The sequence below is a fragment of the Scylla paramamosain genome, chromosome 23 (genome assembly GCF_035594125.1).
Source record: "Scylla paramamosain isolate STU-SP2022 chromosome 23, ASM3559412v1, whole genome shotgun sequence".
Lineage (NCBI taxonomy): Eukaryota > Metazoa > Arthropoda > Malacostraca > Decapoda > Portunidae > Scylla > Scylla paramamosain.
The window spans coordinates 5507054-5527354 of record NC_087173.1 but is presented as its reverse complement, the minus strand read 5'-3'; the positions used below and the strand labels follow the sequence as shown (position 1 = coordinate 5527354).

Here is a 20301-nt window from a genome sequence, read left to right as displayed (position 1 = left end):
GGTTATGTCAGCAACAATTGGTATTCAGTGGTTGGCTCGGCCGAGACGCCTCAATGTCACCGAATCAACCCCAGCAACGTTCATCTAAGCTGCCGCAACACACCACAGCTGCTCACTGCCTGGTTTGTTATGAGCAAGTGTCACGATTAATCCACTGGCCATAACAGGCCTCAGAGGTGTCCAGACAAGTATTCATGTCTAATGGAACAATCACAGGGACGGACTGATGAGGACAGTTCCCTGGCAAGACCGCCACACCAGCCAGGCAGCCCTAAGTGCTTCTCGCAGCTGTACTCGCCCACAGTTGAGATAAGCCGCTGCCAGTCGCCACTCATCCACACAAACCCAGCTGCCTCTGAGCAGCAAATCCACACACCGCCTAGGAATCCTCAGCGCCACTTGGAGAACAGGAAAACTGGACAAGGGTGAGCAGGTATCAGGTCCAGCACCATCCTTGGCTATAAGAAAAGATAGAGGAGAATACAAAGACAGCAAATAGTATGGGAGAGGATTTACAAAGCGCTTTATGAGCCCATCATGAAAAAAATGCATTTTTGTTCTCGGAGTATCACTGGTTGAATGTCCCAAATATACAGATGAAGAGCTATAATATGAAGAACGCAGTATGAAAGCTGTAAAAATAGGAAATAATAACGAATCTAAGTAATGACCACCACAATAGGTGAAAAATCACAGAAACAAGCCTTTGTCAGGCAAAGTCCATCAGCCTACTGGTCTTTATTGTTGATTACGTTACGTCAGGATATGCTGGGTTGAAAGTGTCTCGCCAATGTTTGGGGACGGGTCAGAGTTATTTTGTCGAGTCTCAGAACACTTTAGTATTTAGAATTCTTATAATTAATTTCTTATTAGAGAAGTTAAAGGAAAAAGTCGAGTGGCTTGTCACCACAAATAATAATTAGTTGAAATTCCATATCACAATTTTTAAAATAAAAGAAAAACAGCCAAGGACACTGGCCTTTACGAGAGCAGACTTGACATTTCGGTAGTTTCAACAGCAATTGATTTTGTGGTCGAAAGTAAAACTATACAGCGTTCAATTAGATATAATTCGAAAAATCCTTCATTGTTATGTCGCCAAGACGTGTATGGCAGGTAGTCTGACTTGCAGGGCGGTGACGAGGCATTTCCCCGGCTTTCAATGTGATTATCATCCTTAACACATCACAGCAGCCTGCATAGTGATCACAAACTATTTACTGACTCAAAAGTATCAAAATGCCACGGCAGAAACACCCATCAACCAAGCTGCTGTCAATTACTTGTTTAGAAATGACCACCCATTCCAGTTGATTTAAGGTTATCACATATCAGCCACGACTTCCTGCCCCACCACGGACTGGAAACGTTAAAAATGCAGTGGTACTCACTTGCAATCGTCCGCTGCGGCTGCCTCAGTGCGGGAAGAGAGGAGCACAGGCGGCTCTTGGTGAGTGTAGCGGCGAGGCGAGAAGACGTAACCCTGGGTAGCCAACTGTTAAGTGATTTATTATTTACTTTTTATCCTAATGTATTAAAAATTTCATGTAATATTCATCAGACACACACACACACACACACACACACACACACACACACACACTACTCCCTAGTTTCAATAATAGTTTCCAGAGACATTTTTCAAGGAAGGCTGCAAGGTTTTAGCGTTAATATATTTTTCGTCTTTAATGCAACTTACCTATTCCCTTATTTCAATAATTATTTGTTTTCGTAAACTTTGGGAGCTGCCCTAGGGATTGTTTAGTCAGGAGCCTCAAAGCGATACTGTCCTTGTCTAGAATGATTGGTTATGAAGTCATTTTCTCCCAAGGGCAAATGACTTGAACAACTTGAGTGGCATGGTCAGTTGAGGTATTAACTTACGAAATCCCATACACCACCACTTAATATTAGCCAAGAACGAATTGCCAAAGACACTGTTCTATGGAAGACCAGACTTAACAGTGTAATTAAGGTATTAGCAAAAAACTCAATCCGTCATGGACCATAGTACGGCAGTTAACCCTACCTTTGTTGGTCGGGGTGCAAGGGGGCAAAATAAGGTATTTCCGTCTTTTGATATCCTCATTCTTAACATTATTGACTTTTAATCACAAACTATTATCATATCGCAAAGAAATCCAAGTCAATAACACTATGGGTTACATTAATTTGTAGGGTGGTGCAAGGAAACAAAATGTGGCTTTTTTTCAGCTTTGAATGTGACCATCAGTCTTGCCACACTTAAGTACATGAGGGTGTCTACTTATCAGACTATTACTGAAAAATTGTCACCAAATCAGAAAACTTTCAAACAAGTAGTTGCTTATTGCTTGAAAATTAGGAAGTTAACTGAGAACAGAAAACACCCCAATCGATTTAAGGTCAATACGTACATCAGCAATAACTGCCAATCCTATCACAGACCAGAATCGTTGAAAATATTATATTACTTCTTATCCGCCACGGCCGTCTCAGAGCAGGTAGGCGTGGAGCACAGGCTGGGTGGGGCTTGGAGGGCGAGTGGTGCAGCAGGGCGAGGCGAGGCGGCCGTCGGTGGACAAGTGTTGATTAGTGATTTATTTGTATTTATTTTCTTCCTAATGTAATAAATTCTTTATGCAAAACACACACACACACACACACACACACACACACACACACACAAACACTCATCACTAATTATCTAATTCCTCGTTTCAATAATGATGGTTCCACAATATTTATTATATTATTGAAGGCTACATTGTTTTAGCGTTCATATAGATATTTTTTTTTTTTTTGTAAAACTTGTATGTTACTTTCACTACACACACACACACACACACACACACACACACACACCACCCAAACTATCCATTCCCTCGTTTTAATAATAATTAGGTCACCAAAATGACTAATTCTGAAGGCATTGTCGTAGCGTTCTCGCATCATAACACAAACCTTCACAATCAGAAACACTGCTGGATATGATTCCCCCAATACAAAGAAGCACCAGTGATGCAAGAGGGGACTGCGTGACGGGCCAGCAGCGCCACGCCACCTCGCCATCACTCACTCTCACAGGATACGGGAAAGAACAATATCTCATTCTAATCCACAAATAAATACCTGTTAATGAATCAGCCGCAGTAGACATCTTCATCAGAATTCAAGAGAAAATAATTAGTCTGCAATAGAATTAAATGGCTGGTAGCATTAGAATAACAAGTCACGGTGACACGCTAATGAGTCGTAATTCGTAATTAAGGTAAATTACCAACAATAATCCTCCCCGCTTCACCCTCACAATTACCGGGCCAGGTACGATTGATCTCACCTTCCCTACCTTTTATGTCTGTTGGTTTGTTTAGCTAATTACAGGTAAGTACGTATACGTGTGCACTTTTTCGTGATAACTGTACCTGGCGATCATTAGTGTGCTACTCGGCTCGTTAGTGCGGTGCTCGGCCCACACACACCCGGAAGAAGGACTGGGCCACTGTTATAAAAATCCATGGTTACGTAAATTTTATCATCACGTGTGGATGATAGATGGCGGTAGAAAATTGTTTAGTGCACGAGAAGGCGAGAACGTGGAGTGCTCGTGTGTGGGAAGGGAGCGGAAACGGGAGGAAAATATAGAAAGGGAGAAGAAATAAGAAGAAATGAGGGATTCACAGAGATGGAGGTGAAAGGGAGAAGGAGTGGAGGAAAGGAAACATAAAGACGAAGCAAAAAAGTAAAAAAAAAGTAAAAAAGGAAGAGTGAAGGAGGGATTCACAGAGAAGAAAACGAAGAGGTAGAAGAAAGGGGTAATGGGGAGAAGGGGGAAAAAAAAGTAAGGAAAGAAAAATGTGAAGGAAGATGGATGAAAGAACAGACAAAAAAAGAGTAAAGAGAAAGTGAGAAAGGTAAGAAGGGAATGAGGAAAATAAAAAAGCATAAAGAGGAAAATGGGAATGAAGAAAGTGAAAATAAAAGGGTAGGGGAAAGGAAAATGATGAAAAGAAAGGAAAGAGGAGAGGAAGAGGATGAAAAGGAAGGGGCAAGGGGAGGAAAACTAATGTAACATACAGAATAAAGGCAGAAGAGGATTACATCACCCAAGAAACCAATGAAAAGTGTCAAGGAAGTGCATACGTTCATTCCCTCACGAACTCCCTGACTGCACGTATATCTGAATGACGCCAGGCCATTAAATAAACCACTTATTGGTGCACAAAGAGACTCGCTCCGCCTCGCCTGTCCCTCCTCTCTATTATCCAGCCGGGTATTGTCTTCCTTCCGGTGCATAAAGTAGTTACGACTCACGGAGAATATTTAATTAATTCCCCGACGGATGTGATTTTAAACGCGGTGTGTCTTGATCCGACGCTTGCATATCAGAGTAAAGGAAGGGGAAGTGATTGCCGCCAGATTAATGGGTGTCATTAGTATCGGTGGTGGTGGTGGTGTGAGGAGTCGTGGCGCTGACATACACTTCGGGAAATGTACAGGGATGCTTTATATTGTGTTCTGTAAAGCGGTGTCCTTGGTATTAGCTGAGGAAGGAGATAACACACACTCACACTCGCTCGCTCCTTGCCGCCTTCATACACACACGCTCACACCTAACAACTGAACTCTCTCTCTCTCTCTCTCTCTCTCTCTCTCTCTCTCTTAACTTTGGTGCTTCTTTTTTTCTTCCGGGTAAACTTGAAAGGATCTGAAGAATGTCTCCCAAGTTCTCTCATCTTATTAGCGCTCCGTAAAACCGTAAGAATGTCGTCTAATCAAGGCATATTCATTCATCTCTGTATTCATTCACGTAATCCAACTCCTCACTCATCTAATTTAATTTTATATGCGTGCGCCTGACTTTTCTTTACTATTAATTATTCCTTTCTTTAAAGTTTCGTGTGAATATTCATAACTCTAACTCAGTGAATACGAGATTCCGAGGCGAAACTGGCTATTTGAACGAAAATATACGTAATTTATGCATTATTCTTTTGCTCCTTAGGATTTCGCTACCACCGGACTCCTCCTGCTGCTACTATTACTACCACCAAACACTACTGCTTCTTCTTCTTCTTCTTCTACTACTACTACTAATAATAATGCATTTACTACTTCTGTTGTTTCTATTAGTATTAGTTTACTTCTACTACTACTACTACTATTACTGCTACTTAATTTAACTTTTAACAAAATCACGCACAATTTGGGTAACTAGCGTTTTAGACAAATACGCAACACTACTGAACCTATAGAGGAAACAAAAATAATTTGCAAAAAGCAATATCAAGGTAGTAAAATTATAACTTCACTCAAAATACTTGCTTTGATGGTAGTTGATACGTGTAGTTAGCAGTTACCTTGTTGACGAATAGCTGGTGTGTGTGTCGTTACCTGGTTGAGGGTATGGTTGGGTGAATGACTGAGCTGTTGGTTGGATGATTGGCTTAGGTGCTGGCTGGCTGACTAAGTAGATGCAAAGCTGAGTAAGTGAGTGAGTGCGTGAGTGAGTGGGTGGGTGATAGGTTGGTTAGGTTAGCTGATTGGTTGAGAGGGTGGCTGACTGAACTGATGGTCGGCTGAGTGACTAATTTAATGAGTGATTGACTGGTTAGCTGAGTGAGTGTGTGTGTATGTGATTGAGTAGGTAATTGAGTGTGTGTGTGTGTGTGTGTGTGTGTGTGTGTGTGTGTGTGTGTGTGTGTGTGTGTGTGTGTGTGTGTGTGTGTGTGTGTGACTAGCTGACTGGCTGATTGGCTGAATAGATGGTCAAGTAAGAGGGTGAATGAATGAATGCCTGGCTGAGTGAGCGAGTGACTGGCTAGCTCACTTGGATCTTCCCACGCCTCTCAACATGAAAAGAAAGAGAAACAAATAATAAATCAAATTACCAGAGTGTAGAGGGAATATATATATTTTAATAACCATTTCATAACGTTCACTATTACGAAAAATGAGTAATGTAGACTTAAAAACGAATACAGAAAAGCGTCTGTCTGTTTGCCTGTCCGTCTACCTCTATGTATGTACTTATGTATGAGTATGTATGTATGTATGTATGTATGTATGTATGGATGGATGGATATATAAATGGATGGTTATAGATGTATTCTCTCTCTCTCTCTCTCTCTCTCTCTCTCTCTCTCTCTCTCTCTCTCACGCACACACACACACACACACACACACACACACACACACACACACACACACACTCTATTTCACTCACTCGCTCACACACTTTCACCCCCTCACTCACTCACAAAGCGACAGAGATACGAAATCATTGCAAATTCCCCAAATGGCTCACAGTGATGTGTAAGAATCATCAAAATTGCCTGCCAGCTGCGTGCCATTACCGGCTAGCAAAGAGCGGCGCGCGGACTCAGAAAATAGTAAATATAATCCGCTGTGACCTGGGGAAACTTGAGTACATGAGAGAGAGAGAGAGAGAGAGAGAGAGAGAGAGAGAGAGAGAGAGAGAGAGAGAGAGAGAGAGAGAGAGAGAGAGAGAGAGAATTTCAGCACCAAAGCGAAGTGGTATATTTGGTGAACTGATGCAAGGAATAAAACAATATTTCGGTTTCGTCAAGTTATTATTATTGTTACTACTACTACTACTACTACTACTACTACTACTATTACTACAGTCATTATCATTACTATTACTATCACTGTTTTCTATTGCCGCAGGTGTCCTAACAAGAGACACAGGTGAGCGTGGTGGTTACTTCAAACACCTCGTCCAAGTGAAAGGTCTCGTTAGGTTTCAGTGACGATACAGTGGTAACGTGTGAAGGAGACAAGCGTGGTTATGAATTGTGTTTTTACCTCCCCTACTTATCCCTTCGTTGTGAATCGTGTTTTACCTCCCCTTACTTAAACCTCCCTTGCAAGACTCAGGCAGGAAGTCCGCAGGTGCTGTGTACTATTAACTCTGGCTGGTGTGGCTTCTCAGCTTAATAAAATGTCCTTGCGCAAATTTAGATTAAAATTTTGCAACACTCACAGCAAAGGCGGTGGTTTGATGATATTCAGTGAGGATTTTTAGAGCATTATTTTTTCACTTACATCGTAGTCAAAGGCTTAAGTTTTTAGAGGCAATATAGTGACAAGTGAAAGCGTTAAGTGCCGCTATGAATCGTGGTATCGCTCCTCGTTCACGCCCCAAACAGGTGTCAGGTGAGAAGGCCGCAATGGTGTGTATAGTTTATAGTGACATTAAACTACGAACAGCTGAAGTAGGCAGTGCAGCAGTGAATCGTGTAATCTCCTTTTATTTCCCGCCTCGCTAATGCCTCAGCAGCAAGACTCAGGTGAGGATGCCCGGCGTGATGCAGAGTTTTCCGGCACGGCAGGAAATTTAGCAAGAGGAGATATGGTTATGGACGTGCAGATATACAGGAAAGGAGGGATTCACAGAAAGGAAGGTGAAACGAAGAGTTACAGGAAAGGGGGAAAAAAGAATATAAAGGAAGAAAGGAGAAGGGAAGAGTGTTGAGGGAAAATGAATACAAAAAGGGAGAAAGGGATACGGAAAGGGAGAATGTTGAGAGAAAAAGAAATATAGAGAGGGAGAGAAAAAGGAAAAGAGAAGGGAAAGTGTTGAAAGAACAGGGAGAGAGCAACAAATCAGAAAAAAAAGAAGCTGCACTGTGTATATCAACTGGCGTTTCGCAATCCTATCTTTTAATCTTACGTTCTTATACCAAACCTGTGTGTGCTAACAATATCTAAAGAAAAACCTGATATTTTAACATCAACACTGCACATCACGAGCCTGACTCAGACCAGCAAGAATACAAATCGGTAAATACACCCGCGGGAGGCACAGGCGCCCCATATACCTCGCCGGCAGGAACACCTCGTCGCTTGGCAATTTTCCAGGCGCCCTCTACATCTTCACCACACAGCAGTACCTCGCCACGTGCCGTAATTCATGGACTGGAACATATAACCCGTAAGACATTGAGAGCAGAATTATGTAAGTCTGTAAAGTAAAAGTCCGCCATAAAATGCAGGGTGTGTCTCGCCTTCCGGAGGTGAGCCTTACTGCGCTATAATTTATCTCAACTATCCACGTAGTAAATATTCCGCTAAATATTTCACTGTGGTATTCACCTATATTTTCAGGTAACACAATAACGCGCAACGAGAACCCGCTTGGAATTTATAATGGCGCACAGAAAGGAGAGCGCGAGTGAGAGCGACAGAGAGAGAGAGAGAGAGAGAGAGAGAGAGAGAGAGAGAGAGAGAGAGAGAGAGAGAGAGAGAGAGAGAGAGAGAGAGAGAGAGCCCCACCTACTCACATCCACTCACTCACACAAGCACGTATCCTCAACACCTCCCAGATTTCACCTTTTCAGCAGCGGTGCCTGAAAAGCTTACCTGGCGGGGCCTCAGGTTGCCTCGCCAGGTGATTCACAGCCCATTTGTGTCCGGGGCGGGGCAGGACGGGGCAGGGCTGGCCAGGTGCTCACACATGCATCCACATATTGCTGTGGTGTTAAGCAAGAGTGATGGTGAGGTGGTGACGCAGTGCTCTCTCTCTCTCTCTCTCTCTCTCTCTCTCTCTCTCTCTCTCTCTCTCTCTCTCTCTCTGGCTGCGATATTCTATTCCCGGATTCTTGTTAGCCAGCTGTAAGGGGAAAAGAGTTAATGGCGAGGAAAGAAGGAAAAGAAGAAAAGTTACGATATGCAAAACTTCTCTTACGTATTTCCTTCACCACGATAGACGAATAAATATAATGGCGACGACATAAAAATAATAATAATGATAATAAAATGACACGACATTGGCAGTTTTTATAATATTTTCACTGCATTCTTTTATTCCCAGAGTTCATTACGAGCTATATTTTTCATCATTGTTCATTTTTAATATGCGTGGGTAGGATAAAACTTAATTTGCGTTTGGACAGGTAAGAAGGATTGTGGTATTTATTCAATTACACTAATTGCGGGGGATCCAGGTGTGTTCAACCTCATTTTCAAACAGGCAATGTAATACAAACTGATATCACGTTATTAATTCTGTTTATATATATAGTCGAATGTAAGCCATGTTCCCTCATTTTATCATTATATAACTCTCTCTCTCTCTCTCTCTCTCTCTCTCTCTCTCTCTCTCTCTCTCTCTCTCTCTCTCTCTCTCTTTCTGGTTATTATTATTCAGTTCATGTAAAAATTTCCTTATAACTTTTTTCTTTCGTCTTTCATTTTTCGGCTTAGAGGTTTTTCTTCCCTAGCTTCGATTTCTTGTTTTTTTTTAAGTTCTATTTTGTAAGCTTTTTTCCGCTTTATTAATACTCGAATCCCCCCACTCTCTCTCTCTCTCTCTCTCTCTCTCTCTCTCTCTCTCTCTCTCTCTCTCTCTCTCTCTCTCTTGCCAGGCGCTAGAGACACCTCGCTAATAATGACGTAAACTTGTATCGTAAATAGCTGCTATTGACATTAATTGCCAAAGTTGTGAGTGTCAAGGAAGCGTTAATAAGTTTGCCCGGGAAGGTCTCCAGTCTTGGGTGGCAGCCTCGACCGGACCAGCACCCGCGAGGCCTGTTTTAATTGAGCTTTGTAAAGGTACCGCGTCCGTAGGCAAGCAGGTGTATTGCGTACGCCGGGGAGGAGGTGAGGCAAGGGAAGAGTTAAGCTAAGGAAAAATAGTGGGATGTTCATTAAGGCAAATGTGGCAGGATGGATTTTACTACTGGTGATGGTACAGATAATGCTACTACTACTATCACTACTGCCACAACAACAACAACAACAACAACAACAACAACAACAACAACAACATAAAAAACAACAACAACAACAACTACTACTACTACTACTGGAATGACGGATAACCAGGTACTTTGAGTTTGAACATCTATTAGTGTGTTTACGGTGAGTATGGACCAGAGCCACTGCGAGTGCGTGAGTCATGGTGGTGGTGGTGGTGGAAGAGGAAATAAGTGTGCCTCAGTATATCTCACAGCTGTTGACACAATGAGGCACGGCGGCCATTACTTAACGAGTCTAATATATGGGTCAAGATAGTTTTGTGTTTGTGTGTCATTTGTTCTAAGCAGTTCCCAGGTACTTGCTCTCTTTGCGCTAAAGTCGGACACGTTCTCTCTCTCTCTCTCTCTCTCTCTCTCTCTCTCTCTCTCTCTCTCTCTCTCTCTCTCTCTCTTTCAGGGCGAGGAAGTCAACATTTTTGCGAGCAATTATGAGAAGAATAAACAAGTCCTTTAAATCTCAAGGGTCGAGAGATTATTGCGGCTTAAATGATGCTTTTTTTTTTTTTTTAACTCTAAATAATTCCTGAGCCAAGCTGGTTATTTTATACTGCAAGGCCTACTCTCTCTCTCTCTCTCTCTCTCTCTCTCTCTCTCTCTCTCTCTCTCTCTCTCTCTCTCTCTCTCTCTCACCTTTCACGGACACCCAAAAATTAACAGTAGGAGGAGGAGCTCAGTAATATAATCCTCTTGAGTTTCTCTTAAATGCTACACGTCCAGTTTTTCAGAGCCACCTTTGAGGAGGAGGAGGAGGAGGAGGAGGAGGAGGAGGAGGAGGAGGAGGAGGAGGAGGAGGAGGAGGAGGAGGAAAAAAGAAGATGAAGGAAGGGGAAAGGAAAGGAGGGGAATGGAGAGTTAGACATGAAGGATTAAAAAAAAAAAGGTGGTTTGATAGGGAGGGAGAGAGAGAGAGAGAGAGAGAGAGAGAGAGAGAGAGAGAGAGAGAGAGAGAGAGAGAGAGAGAGAGAGAGAGAGAGAGAGAGAGAGAGAGAGAGAGAGAGAGAGAGAGAGAGAGAGAGAGAGAGAGAGAGAGAGAGAGAGAGAGAGAGAAATGAGTGGGAGGGAGAGAATAGAATGAAAAAAACAAACAGTAGGGCTCAGGAAGGAAAAACACCGACTTATTATAACAAAAGAGGTGAAAAGGTCTTTGTTTTCCACTTTGGAGGAGAAGAGAAGAAGGCAGTGTGATCCTGGGGGGCATAGGGAGGGGGAGAGGGCGGTGGCGCAGTACACAAGCATTAAAGGGAAGAAGGAGGAAAGGGAGGGAGGGAGAGAGAAAAAGAGGGAGAGGTGGGTGTCATCTCTCATTTGTACTAAGTCGTGGGAGGCACTTACTTGGGAGAGGTATGGCTGTGTAAGGTGAAATAATCAGTATGTAATAATAAATCTTATTTCTCCTCTTTCCCTTTCCGATTCTTCCTCTATCGACTGAAAATCTTCCCACTCCTCTCTCTTTTTTCCTTCCTTTTCTGCAGATCTTTCACTTTTCCTCCTTCTCTTCCTCTATCTCTTCCCATTTTTTCCCTGTTTCTCATGTGTAAACCTTTTTTTCCCCTCTTTCTCTGAACCTTTTTCCTCTTTCCTCCAAATACCCACTCTTTTCTTTCCTTTCCACCTGTAAATCCTTAATTTCTCTTCTGCCTTCTTTTTTCTCTCCCTCTTTTACATTATTTTCTACCGCTTCCCTACTACAAATACTCGGGTTTACCTTCTGCTTCTCCTATCTCAGCACTTCCTTACTTGCTGCCTCCGTTTCCTCTCCCTTCATCTTCCTACCTCCCTTTCTTCGTCCTCCTAACCACATCTCCCTTTCCTCATCCTCCTATCTACATCTCCCTTCCTCATCCTCCTATCTACATCTCTCTTTCCTCACCCTCCTATCCTTTCTTCATCCTGCCATACACATCTTTCTTCCTTCTGTCCACATCTCCCTTCCTTCATCTCTCTGCAGCAAATCCTGTTCTTCCCAGAGGCTCTAAATAAGGCTGTGTATAATAAAGAAAGGCCTGGTTTTTACTTCCGACTCTCAAAGACATTCACAGCAAGCCACGGCTGTACGTAGAAGCAGAATAAGGAAGCTGATATGTCTTTCAGTGAGTTTCAGGAAAGACCGTGTGTGTGTGTGTGTGTGTGTGTGTGTGTTTGAGAAGTAAGTATTCAAAGAGATAATAGTTGCTTTTAATTATACGGTGTATTTATGTAAACTTTCTTAATGGGAAGAGAATGTAAATTAATGTTTTCTTCTTTTATTTCATTGTTATTAGTATACCACAAAGAGACTCCCCTAACACACACACACACACACACACACACACACACACACACACACACACACACACACACACACGAATGCTTGCACAAAATGAGAACATCGTATGGGGGAAAAAAAAAACAATAAAAAGTAAAATTTTTAACCAAAAACTTATGAATGCCTTACCTAAAGTGACTGGTCAATAAATCAACACAGCGCAAAATAAAAAGACAGGCGCAAACATAAAAAAGACGAATAAAAACAACATAAACAAATAAGAAATACACAACAAAGTAAAAGCAAAAGGAAAAGAAATAACGGGCTGCCTGAATGCTTGTCTGTCTGCTTCTGTGTAGCTAGAATTCGTCTCTCTCTCTCTCTCTCTCTCTCTCTCTCTCTCTCTCTCTCTCTCTCTCTCTCTCTCTCTCTCTCTCTCTCTCTCATTGTTTCCTCCTACCCACGTTGTTTTGTGTCGGTAATAACTCGCCTGTGTGTTGCGTCCATTCATCATCCAGACGCCATCATTGTCCCTCTTCTACAACTCACTTTTACCTTCCGCCTCCTTCTGTCTCCTCCCTCCTTCCTCCACTAAATGCTCCCTGGTGGCTTCCCCTTTTCTTCGTCTCCCTGTGTGTGTGTGTGTATGTGTTTTGTGTGTGTGTTTCTCTCTCATCTAAGCTCCTCTTTTATAGCATCTTTAATGGCTGTCTCGTTTCATCTCTCTCTCTCTCTCTCTCTCTCTCTCTCTCTCTCTCTCTCTCTCTCTCTCTCTCTCTCTCTCTCTCTCTCTCTCTCTCTCCCTCTCAGTTCAGCAACCACAGGATTATCCGCAAAACGCGCAGCTTTGAAAAACACGGAGAAATGCAGTTATGAAATGCGCTTTTAGTGTGTGTGATTTTATACAGGAAACGCAATACTGCTGGCAGGATTGTAACGCTTCCCTTCCATTATGTATTTATTTTTTTGTGTTAGCAGTGGTCAGGTTTGTATGGAATCCTCTTTATTTATTCTCTCCTTTCATCGCTGCCTGTTTTTAATCGTTATTGTTTTTTTTTCTAGATTTTTTTGTGTTTATAATTTTTTTTTTTGTGTGTGTGTGTGTGTGTGCATTTGTGTCTGTGTTTCTGTTATTGGTGTGTTTGAGAGTTGCGTGAATGCTTTAGACTTTGATGAGTTCTAGTGTTATTATGTATTATCACTATGTATTAAGTATTATTATGTATGAGTATTATAATATACGAGTATCATGTGTGAGTGTGACTTTGCGTTAGGAAATATTTAGCAGTGTAATGAATGTATGATGCATTATGTCCGAGTATGTATGAGTATTATGAGTTATTATGTATATGTAGGTATGATGAGTTATGTATGAGCTGCAATGTATGAGAATTACAGAAATTATGCGTATGTATATCATGAATATTGTAAGTATTATGTATATGCATATTATGAGATAAGTATTACATATATGTGTATTATGTATAAGTAACACCAGTATGTACGATTGCTATACATTTCATGAGTATACAGTATACCTTTCAATACACGGTTTTTATACACAAGTGCCTTACTTATTTAATCATTTATATCTGTCAGTGCAGGGTATTGTATATGTGTGTGTGAGAGTATTGTGTGTATTGTGCGCGGGGTGATGGGCGTGGAGGTAATGCGGTGTGTGTGGAGTGTACGTGACGGCAAATGACCAACTCAATTATCTCGCCATTCACTGCTTGTTAAAAAATAATTGACTCTCTCTAAGCTCCCGCCAGCCTCATCTGCCGCTCGTGACACCCCGCGTGGGCCACTCTTACATGCGCGCCATTTTTCGCCTGTTGCATATTTAGTCTGTGTGTGTCCGTGTGTGTGTGTGTGTGTGTGTGTGTGTGTGTGTGTGTGTGTGTGTGTGTGTGTGTGTGTGTGTGTGTGTGTGTGTGTGGTTCAGTTCACTCTTTCATACGTTTTTTTTTCTCCTTTGTGTGTGTTTTCTATAATTCATATTTTGTTGGTTTGTTTCTGATTGTATTTTTTTTTTGTAAGTAAATAAATGCTGGTTCAGAAATGTGTGTTATTGGAACTACTCTTGCGATGATACTTTTCTATTGACTTTTTTTTTTTGAGGGGGTTAGCAGTGAAACGTCTTTTTTTTTCTCTCTCTCTGTTTTCAATGTTTTTCTTTCTCTATTTTCAATGTGTTTTTTTTCTCTAGCGTTTTTCCTCACACGACGATAATTTTGATAATTCCTTTCGTGTCTTCGTTTGTTTATCCGTCTGTTTGTCCGTCTCTCTCTCTCTCTCTCTCTCTCTCTCTCTCTCTCTCTCTCTCTCTCTCTCTCTCTCTCTCTCTCTCTCTCTCTCTCTCTCTCTCCAACTTAGTGTGCTTTAAAATACGTGTCGGGATAATAAGAACAAGATCCTCTCTCTCTCTCTCTCTCTCTCTCTCTCTCTCTCTCTCTCTCTCTCTCTCTCTCTCTCTCTCTCTCTCTCTCTCATCCCCCTGAAAGGAATCTATATACACATCAAGGTGAACGTTCTCTGAGCAAATTACGACCAGAGAAAAGAAAGCAAGGGGAGGAAAAAAAGAAAAGAAAAAAAAACAAGAAGACGAGAGGACTGTTGATTAACTTTTCCTCCTCCTCTTCCTCCTCTTCCTCTTCCTCCTCCTTCATGCCTCCTTTACACACGGAACTCAGGTGACCAAAAGTGAGGTGAGTGAGGACGATAAATCCATCACGGCGACAGAAAGAGAAAGAGGACGAGGAGGAGGAGGAGGAGGAGGAGGAGGCAGGAGAGACGAGACAGACGAGGAAGAGAGAAGAGATGCAAGAGGCGGTGACTGAGGGTTGGAGGGAGGGAGGGAGGTAAGGAGGAGAAAGGAATGCTATCAGAGAAGGAAAAACGGACGGATAAATGAAGTGGTGAGGGAGATACGGCCGCTTTTAATTAGGATAACCAAGGTGTGGCGAGGAGGAGGAGAGAAGAGTCGGATTAAGGGCGGGGAGAGTGGAGACGTGAGACGAATAATGAGAAGAAATTACGGAGGTGAGCCGCTTGGGAGAGAGAGAGAGAGAGAGAGAGAGAGAGAGAGAGAGAGAGAGAGAGAGAGAGAGAGAGAGAGAGAGAGAGAGAGAGAGAGAGAGAGAGAGAATGGTAAAAAAAAGTATTGAGAGAAACAATGTAAAGAAATAATGGAGTGTTTTTTTCCCTCCATCCCTCGCTGCCTCTCTCCGCCTCTCCCTCTCTCCGTCTGCTGCTAGAAACACTCACACTCGAAGCAAATGAACCGAAAGCCTCGACCCCTGATGAAGCCCCGAACCAGATGTTCGATTTCACCATAAAGACACTCTCTCTCTCTCTCTCTCTCTCTCTCTCAGCGTCCCCACTTGTCAACACCAGGCACACTTGTTTCGAGAGAGAGAGAGAGAGAGAGAGAGAGAGAGAGAGAGAGAGAGAGAGAGAGAGAGAGAGAGAGAGAGAGAGAGAGAGAGAGAATGTTTCAGTTCCCAAAGCTGAACATACGTGGTGAACGGAGGAATGAGAGAGAGAGAGAGAGAGAGAGAGAGAGAGAGAGAGAGAGAGAGAGAGAGAGAGAGAGAGAGAGAGAGAGAGAGAGAGAGAGAGAGAGAGAGACGAGGGAGGACAAAGACAGCAAGGCAAACATTTAGAAGAAAAAATAACAATAAAATACCTCCCCCTCCCCCCTACACACCCCGACCACCACCTCATCCTCCCCAACCTCTTCTCTTCCGCCTCGGTGAAAGAAACGGAGGGACGGAACAACAAGACACAAAAAGGAAGAAACAAATAAACTAGCGGCATGACAAGTGTATGTAAAAAAAAAATAGAAAAAACGCGAGATTCCACGAAAGCAGGTAAAAATAGAATTATGTTTTTTTTTGTGTGTTTTTTTTCTTCCTTTAGCTTTTTGTGTTGCTGAGGAAGAGGAAAAGAAAGAAAGAGGAGACAGTGTAGCTTCTCAGTTCACTTCACCCTCTTGTTCTCGTTTCTGTGTTTTCTTTGTTTCCTCCTTGTCTTACTCCTGCCTCTTGTACTGTCCCTCTTTGGCACGTTCCTCCTCCTATCTTTTTTTGTTTTTATCCCCCTTCCTTTTCTTTTATTTTAATTTTCATATTTTTTTGTCTCCTCTGCTTTGGTTTTCCCTCTTTTTTCTTCTCCCTTTTTTTTTCAATTTTTCTTCCTCCCATTTTTTTTTTATTTCTCTACGGCATCTTTGTTTATTTTCTTGATCTTATTTTTTATATTTCTTCTCGTCTCTGCTTTTGTTTCTTCAACTTCTTTTTTTATTCCTCCTCCGCCTTTTTCTTCTCGTAAATTTCTTCATTTATCTTCCTTTTGGCTTTTTCTTTACCTTTTCTCTTCCCGTTTTTTTCGTTAAAATTTTCCTTTTTCCTCCATATTTTTTCGTCTCTTGTTCTTGCTCTTACTTCGTCTTTCCTCTCCTTCTATTTTTATTCATTTGTTTTGCCTTAACTCTCACTTCCTCTATCTGTTTCTTTTCTTATTTTTTTCACCACGTAAGATTCTTTTATTCATGTTCATTTCCTTCTTCAATTGTTCTTCCTTTGACTCCATATTTTTTAATTATTCCCATCTCTTCTTTTCTTTCTCTTCCTCTACCTAAGTCCTTTCATCTTTTCTCCTCCTGCTCATTTCTTACTTAGATCTTACTTTTTTTTTTTTTTTTATCTTCTGCCAGTTTATTTTTCTTTCCTTCTTAAATTTTCTTCTTATCCCATCTCTGTTCCCTCATCTTCTTTTCTAAGTGCATTATTTTGCTATCTTTCTCATTTTCTTCAGTTTCTTCCCGTGTTTTATAGCGCTGTTTCGTGTGTTTCTGCCCGTGTCTTCTATTCTGTTTTCTCTCATGTTTTATTCTTTTATTCTCTTCCATTCATTTCCATCTTTTATCCAGCTCTGTGTTTCTTTCCTGCATGTGTACGTGTGTGTGTGTTTTTTTTTCCCGTTTTCTTTGATACGCTTTTCAGTTGTTTTTTCTATGAATTGTATATTTTTCTTTTACATGTAATTACTTTTCTTTGCAATGTTATCGTTTAATATTTTCTTTTCTGCAGTGGAAAAATGCACTTCCAATTTGTAGCGTTTTCAAAACCTTTTAGTTTCATTCGCCATTTTTTCCTGTTTTTCCCCACTTTCTTTCGTTTCATTTTTAATAATTGTCCTCACTATCTTTTAACATTTTTCTTCCATTTCATACCTTGTAATTTTGCTCATATTTTTTTTTCAGTATTTTAGTTTTCTCTTTTCCTCATTTGACAATTAAGTAATTTCCCCAATACTTATTTTTTCTTTCTTTGTCGATCTTTTTTTTTCTTTTTTTGTCTCTCGTTTTTACATTTTCATTCAGTTCACATTTAATAATCTCACGTAATTCTCTGGTTTCTCTTCATGTGCCTCAAAAATTCTGCAAGTGTCATGTACCGAATTAATTTTTCAAGCTACACCTGAAATAGCAAAGTAATCCCATTTGGCGAAGACACACACACACACACACACACACACACACACACACACACACACACACACACACTCTCTCTCTCTCTCTCTCTCTCTCTCTCTCCAGCGACGTGATCATCATATCATTAATTCATCTCTCGTCATTAGTATTTTTTCCGACCGAGGATATTTTGTACCCATTATTACCCTCTCTCTCTCTCTCTCTCTCTCTCTCTCTCTCTCTCTCTCTCTCTCTCTCTTTACCGACGCATCACTTCCGTCGTCCGAGCAACAACACAAAGCTTCGAGATCCACGACCCAGAGATTTGAAGCACTGATTCTACTTAACGTTAGTGAGATACAGTGTGCAGGAACGAAGGAGAAAGAGCAGGGAGGACAATAAAGGGAGGGAGGAGAAAGAGAAAAGGAAAGAAGCAGGGAATAAATAAAATGTGAGAGGAAATAGGAAGAAAAGAAAGATTAATGAGATGGAGAGGACAGAAGCGGAGAAAAGGGAGGAAGGACAATACAGAGGGAGAAAGGGAGAGGAGAGAGGCAAAGAAATAGGGAGTAACAAAGGAGTGAAAGATAGGGAATGGGTGGAAAAAAATGATCATTGAGAAGTGATGAAACGAAAAGAGAAAATGGAATAAAAATAGTGAAAGGGAATGGGAGGAAGAGGATAAGAGAGTGAGAGGTAAGTGAAGAGTGGAAAATCAAGGAAAGACGATCAGGAAAAAAGGGAAGTGTAGAAAAGAGGAAATAAAGGCATAGAAACAGATAGAAATGGAGAACAGGAGAGAAAAGTGGAGAAATAAGATTAGAGACAAAAGGGAATTTAGAGAAAGGAGAGAAAAAACAAATGGCAAGAGGAAGAAGAATAAAGGAGAAAAGATTAAAGAAAAAAACGAGAAAAAAACAGCGAGAAAAGTGGAGAATTGGAGAATAAGCAGAAGAATAGTAGAAAAACACAATAGGAAAGGAGAGGATACAGAAAATGAGGGAGGGAAAGAATAAGATAAAACATCTAACACTATGAGGAAAATTGACTTATTACCATCTTTATCATCAGTGCTATTTATAATGACATAGGAAAAAAACCTCACCATCTTTTCTCCTCCCGCTCTCCAATAAACTTCTCATTTCATCATTCTTTCTTCCCACTCTTTTATCTACCTTTCCTTTTTCTCTCCATTTTCCTATTCCTTTCTTCTCCCATCCTACACTTCATTTTCCTTTTCTTCTCTTTTTTTCGTCTTCTACTCTTCCTCCTTTCTTGTGTCTCTCCATCCTCCTATTTCCTTCTACTCCCATCCTCCATTTATGTTTCCTTTTTTTCCATCTCTCTCTCGTTTTATATTCTCTACTTTTCCTCGTTCATTTTCTCTCTTCCCTTAAATTCCTTCTCCCCATTCCTCCTTCCCTCCTTTCCTTTAGTTTCTTCCCTACCGCTATGTTCCTTCCTCCATCTCCTTATATCCATCTTTCATTCCTTCCTTTCCCAAAACCTCTGTTACATTTCACCCCTTGTCTTTGCACCCCCCTCCCTTTCGTTCTCTCCCCTCCTCTCTCCTTATTTTTTTCTTTTATCTCTCCTTCTCTCTTGCTCTCTTTTTCCGACTCCTACAGCTCCTTTCCTTCTATCTCCCTCCATCTTTCTTGTCCTCCCTCCCGCTACCGCCTCTATCTTCTACCACTCTGCTCTTCCTCTCTCTCCTTTTCGCCACGTACTCTTCTCTCGCTCTCTGCTACATTACAAGTGGTGCGAGGCGGTACATTAAGGTCCTCTCGCTCTCGTGTCGCAAGACTTCACACACCTGATCCGCCGCGTCCCTCCAGGAATGTTACGGCGCTGTTTGCCGGGACGCAGTAAAGGGCGCCGCCTTAGGGAACCGTCTGCCTGGCCCCAGAAGAGAGAGTATAATTAAAATGAAAGAAAAATCAAGGAAAAAAGGTGAAAAGGAAAGCTCTGGATGAAAATATTCTACATCCATGATCAGATGCATGTGGAGGACGCATTTTCTTTTTTTTTTAAAGGTCAGTAAGATAGTTTTGGAATTCGCTGGACGTAGAAAATAATAATGAAAAAAAAAATATGTTCGTACCCAGCGTAAAACTGTATTATTTTTATACGTATCCAGTTCAGATATTTATGCTGCCGTGTGCGACGACGCCACCATCCCGAGTATGTTTATGCGATATTTTACGTGTGGGTTCAGCTCTTTTTGGCCGCGCGCTTGTTTACTGCCGCAGAGTGCCGCCTCGGAAGCTTTTCGTTATGCGTGAGCGAAGAACAAAACGTCACGGCAGAGTTCAGGCTTTGCACGGCTGACTCATGAACCTTTCTGACGACACAAAGCACAGCACAAACACGACCTCACGACCTCTCTCTCTCTCTCTCTCTCTCTCTCTCTCTCTCTCTCTCTCTCTCTCTCTCTCTCTCTCTCTCAGCATTATTTTCGCCACCTTTTGTCTCCTATTATTTCTCATCCCCTTTTTATTCCATTATCTCTAAAGGCTTTTAACAAAAGGTTTACCCTCCTCCTCCTCCTTCTTCTTCTCCTCTCCTCTCCTCTCCTCCTCCTCCTCCTCCTCCTTCTCCTCCTCCTCCATGCAATTCAAGGAAAAGTGTTCCGTTATGACGCGCTCTTGTGAAGAAAATTGATGGTCGCGTCACCAAAACTTAGGTGATGTTCCCTGTCCCCCGGAGTCTCTCTCTCTCTCTCTCTCTCTCTCTCTCTCTCTCTCTCTCTCTCTCTCTCTCTCTCTCTCTCTCTCTCTCTCTCTCTCTCTCTTCTCGCACTTGAAATTCTTAAACCT

The 20301-nt window shown here is 41.7% G+C and overlaps 1 protein-coding gene across 2 annotated transcripts in view; it reads right to left on the bottom strand.

Annotated features, from left to right (window-relative positions):
* The window catches only part of LOC135112048 (uncharacterized), a 194779-nt gene that overhangs the window by 969 nt on the left and 173509 nt on the right, over window positions 1-20301 (bottom strand). For both annotated transcript variants that reach the window (XR_010274018.1, XM_064025921.1), the window contains 2 exons: window positions 1392-1495; window positions 299-458 (listed from right to left, as the gene is read on the bottom strand). Coding sequence is in view for 1 of the 2 variants with exons in the window: in XM_064025921.1 (XP_063881991.1) it covers window positions 299-458; window positions 1392-1495 (264 nt within the window). In the remaining variant the exon portion in view is untranslated. The remainder of the gene's footprint in view (window positions 1-298; window positions 459-1391; window positions 1496-20301) is intronic.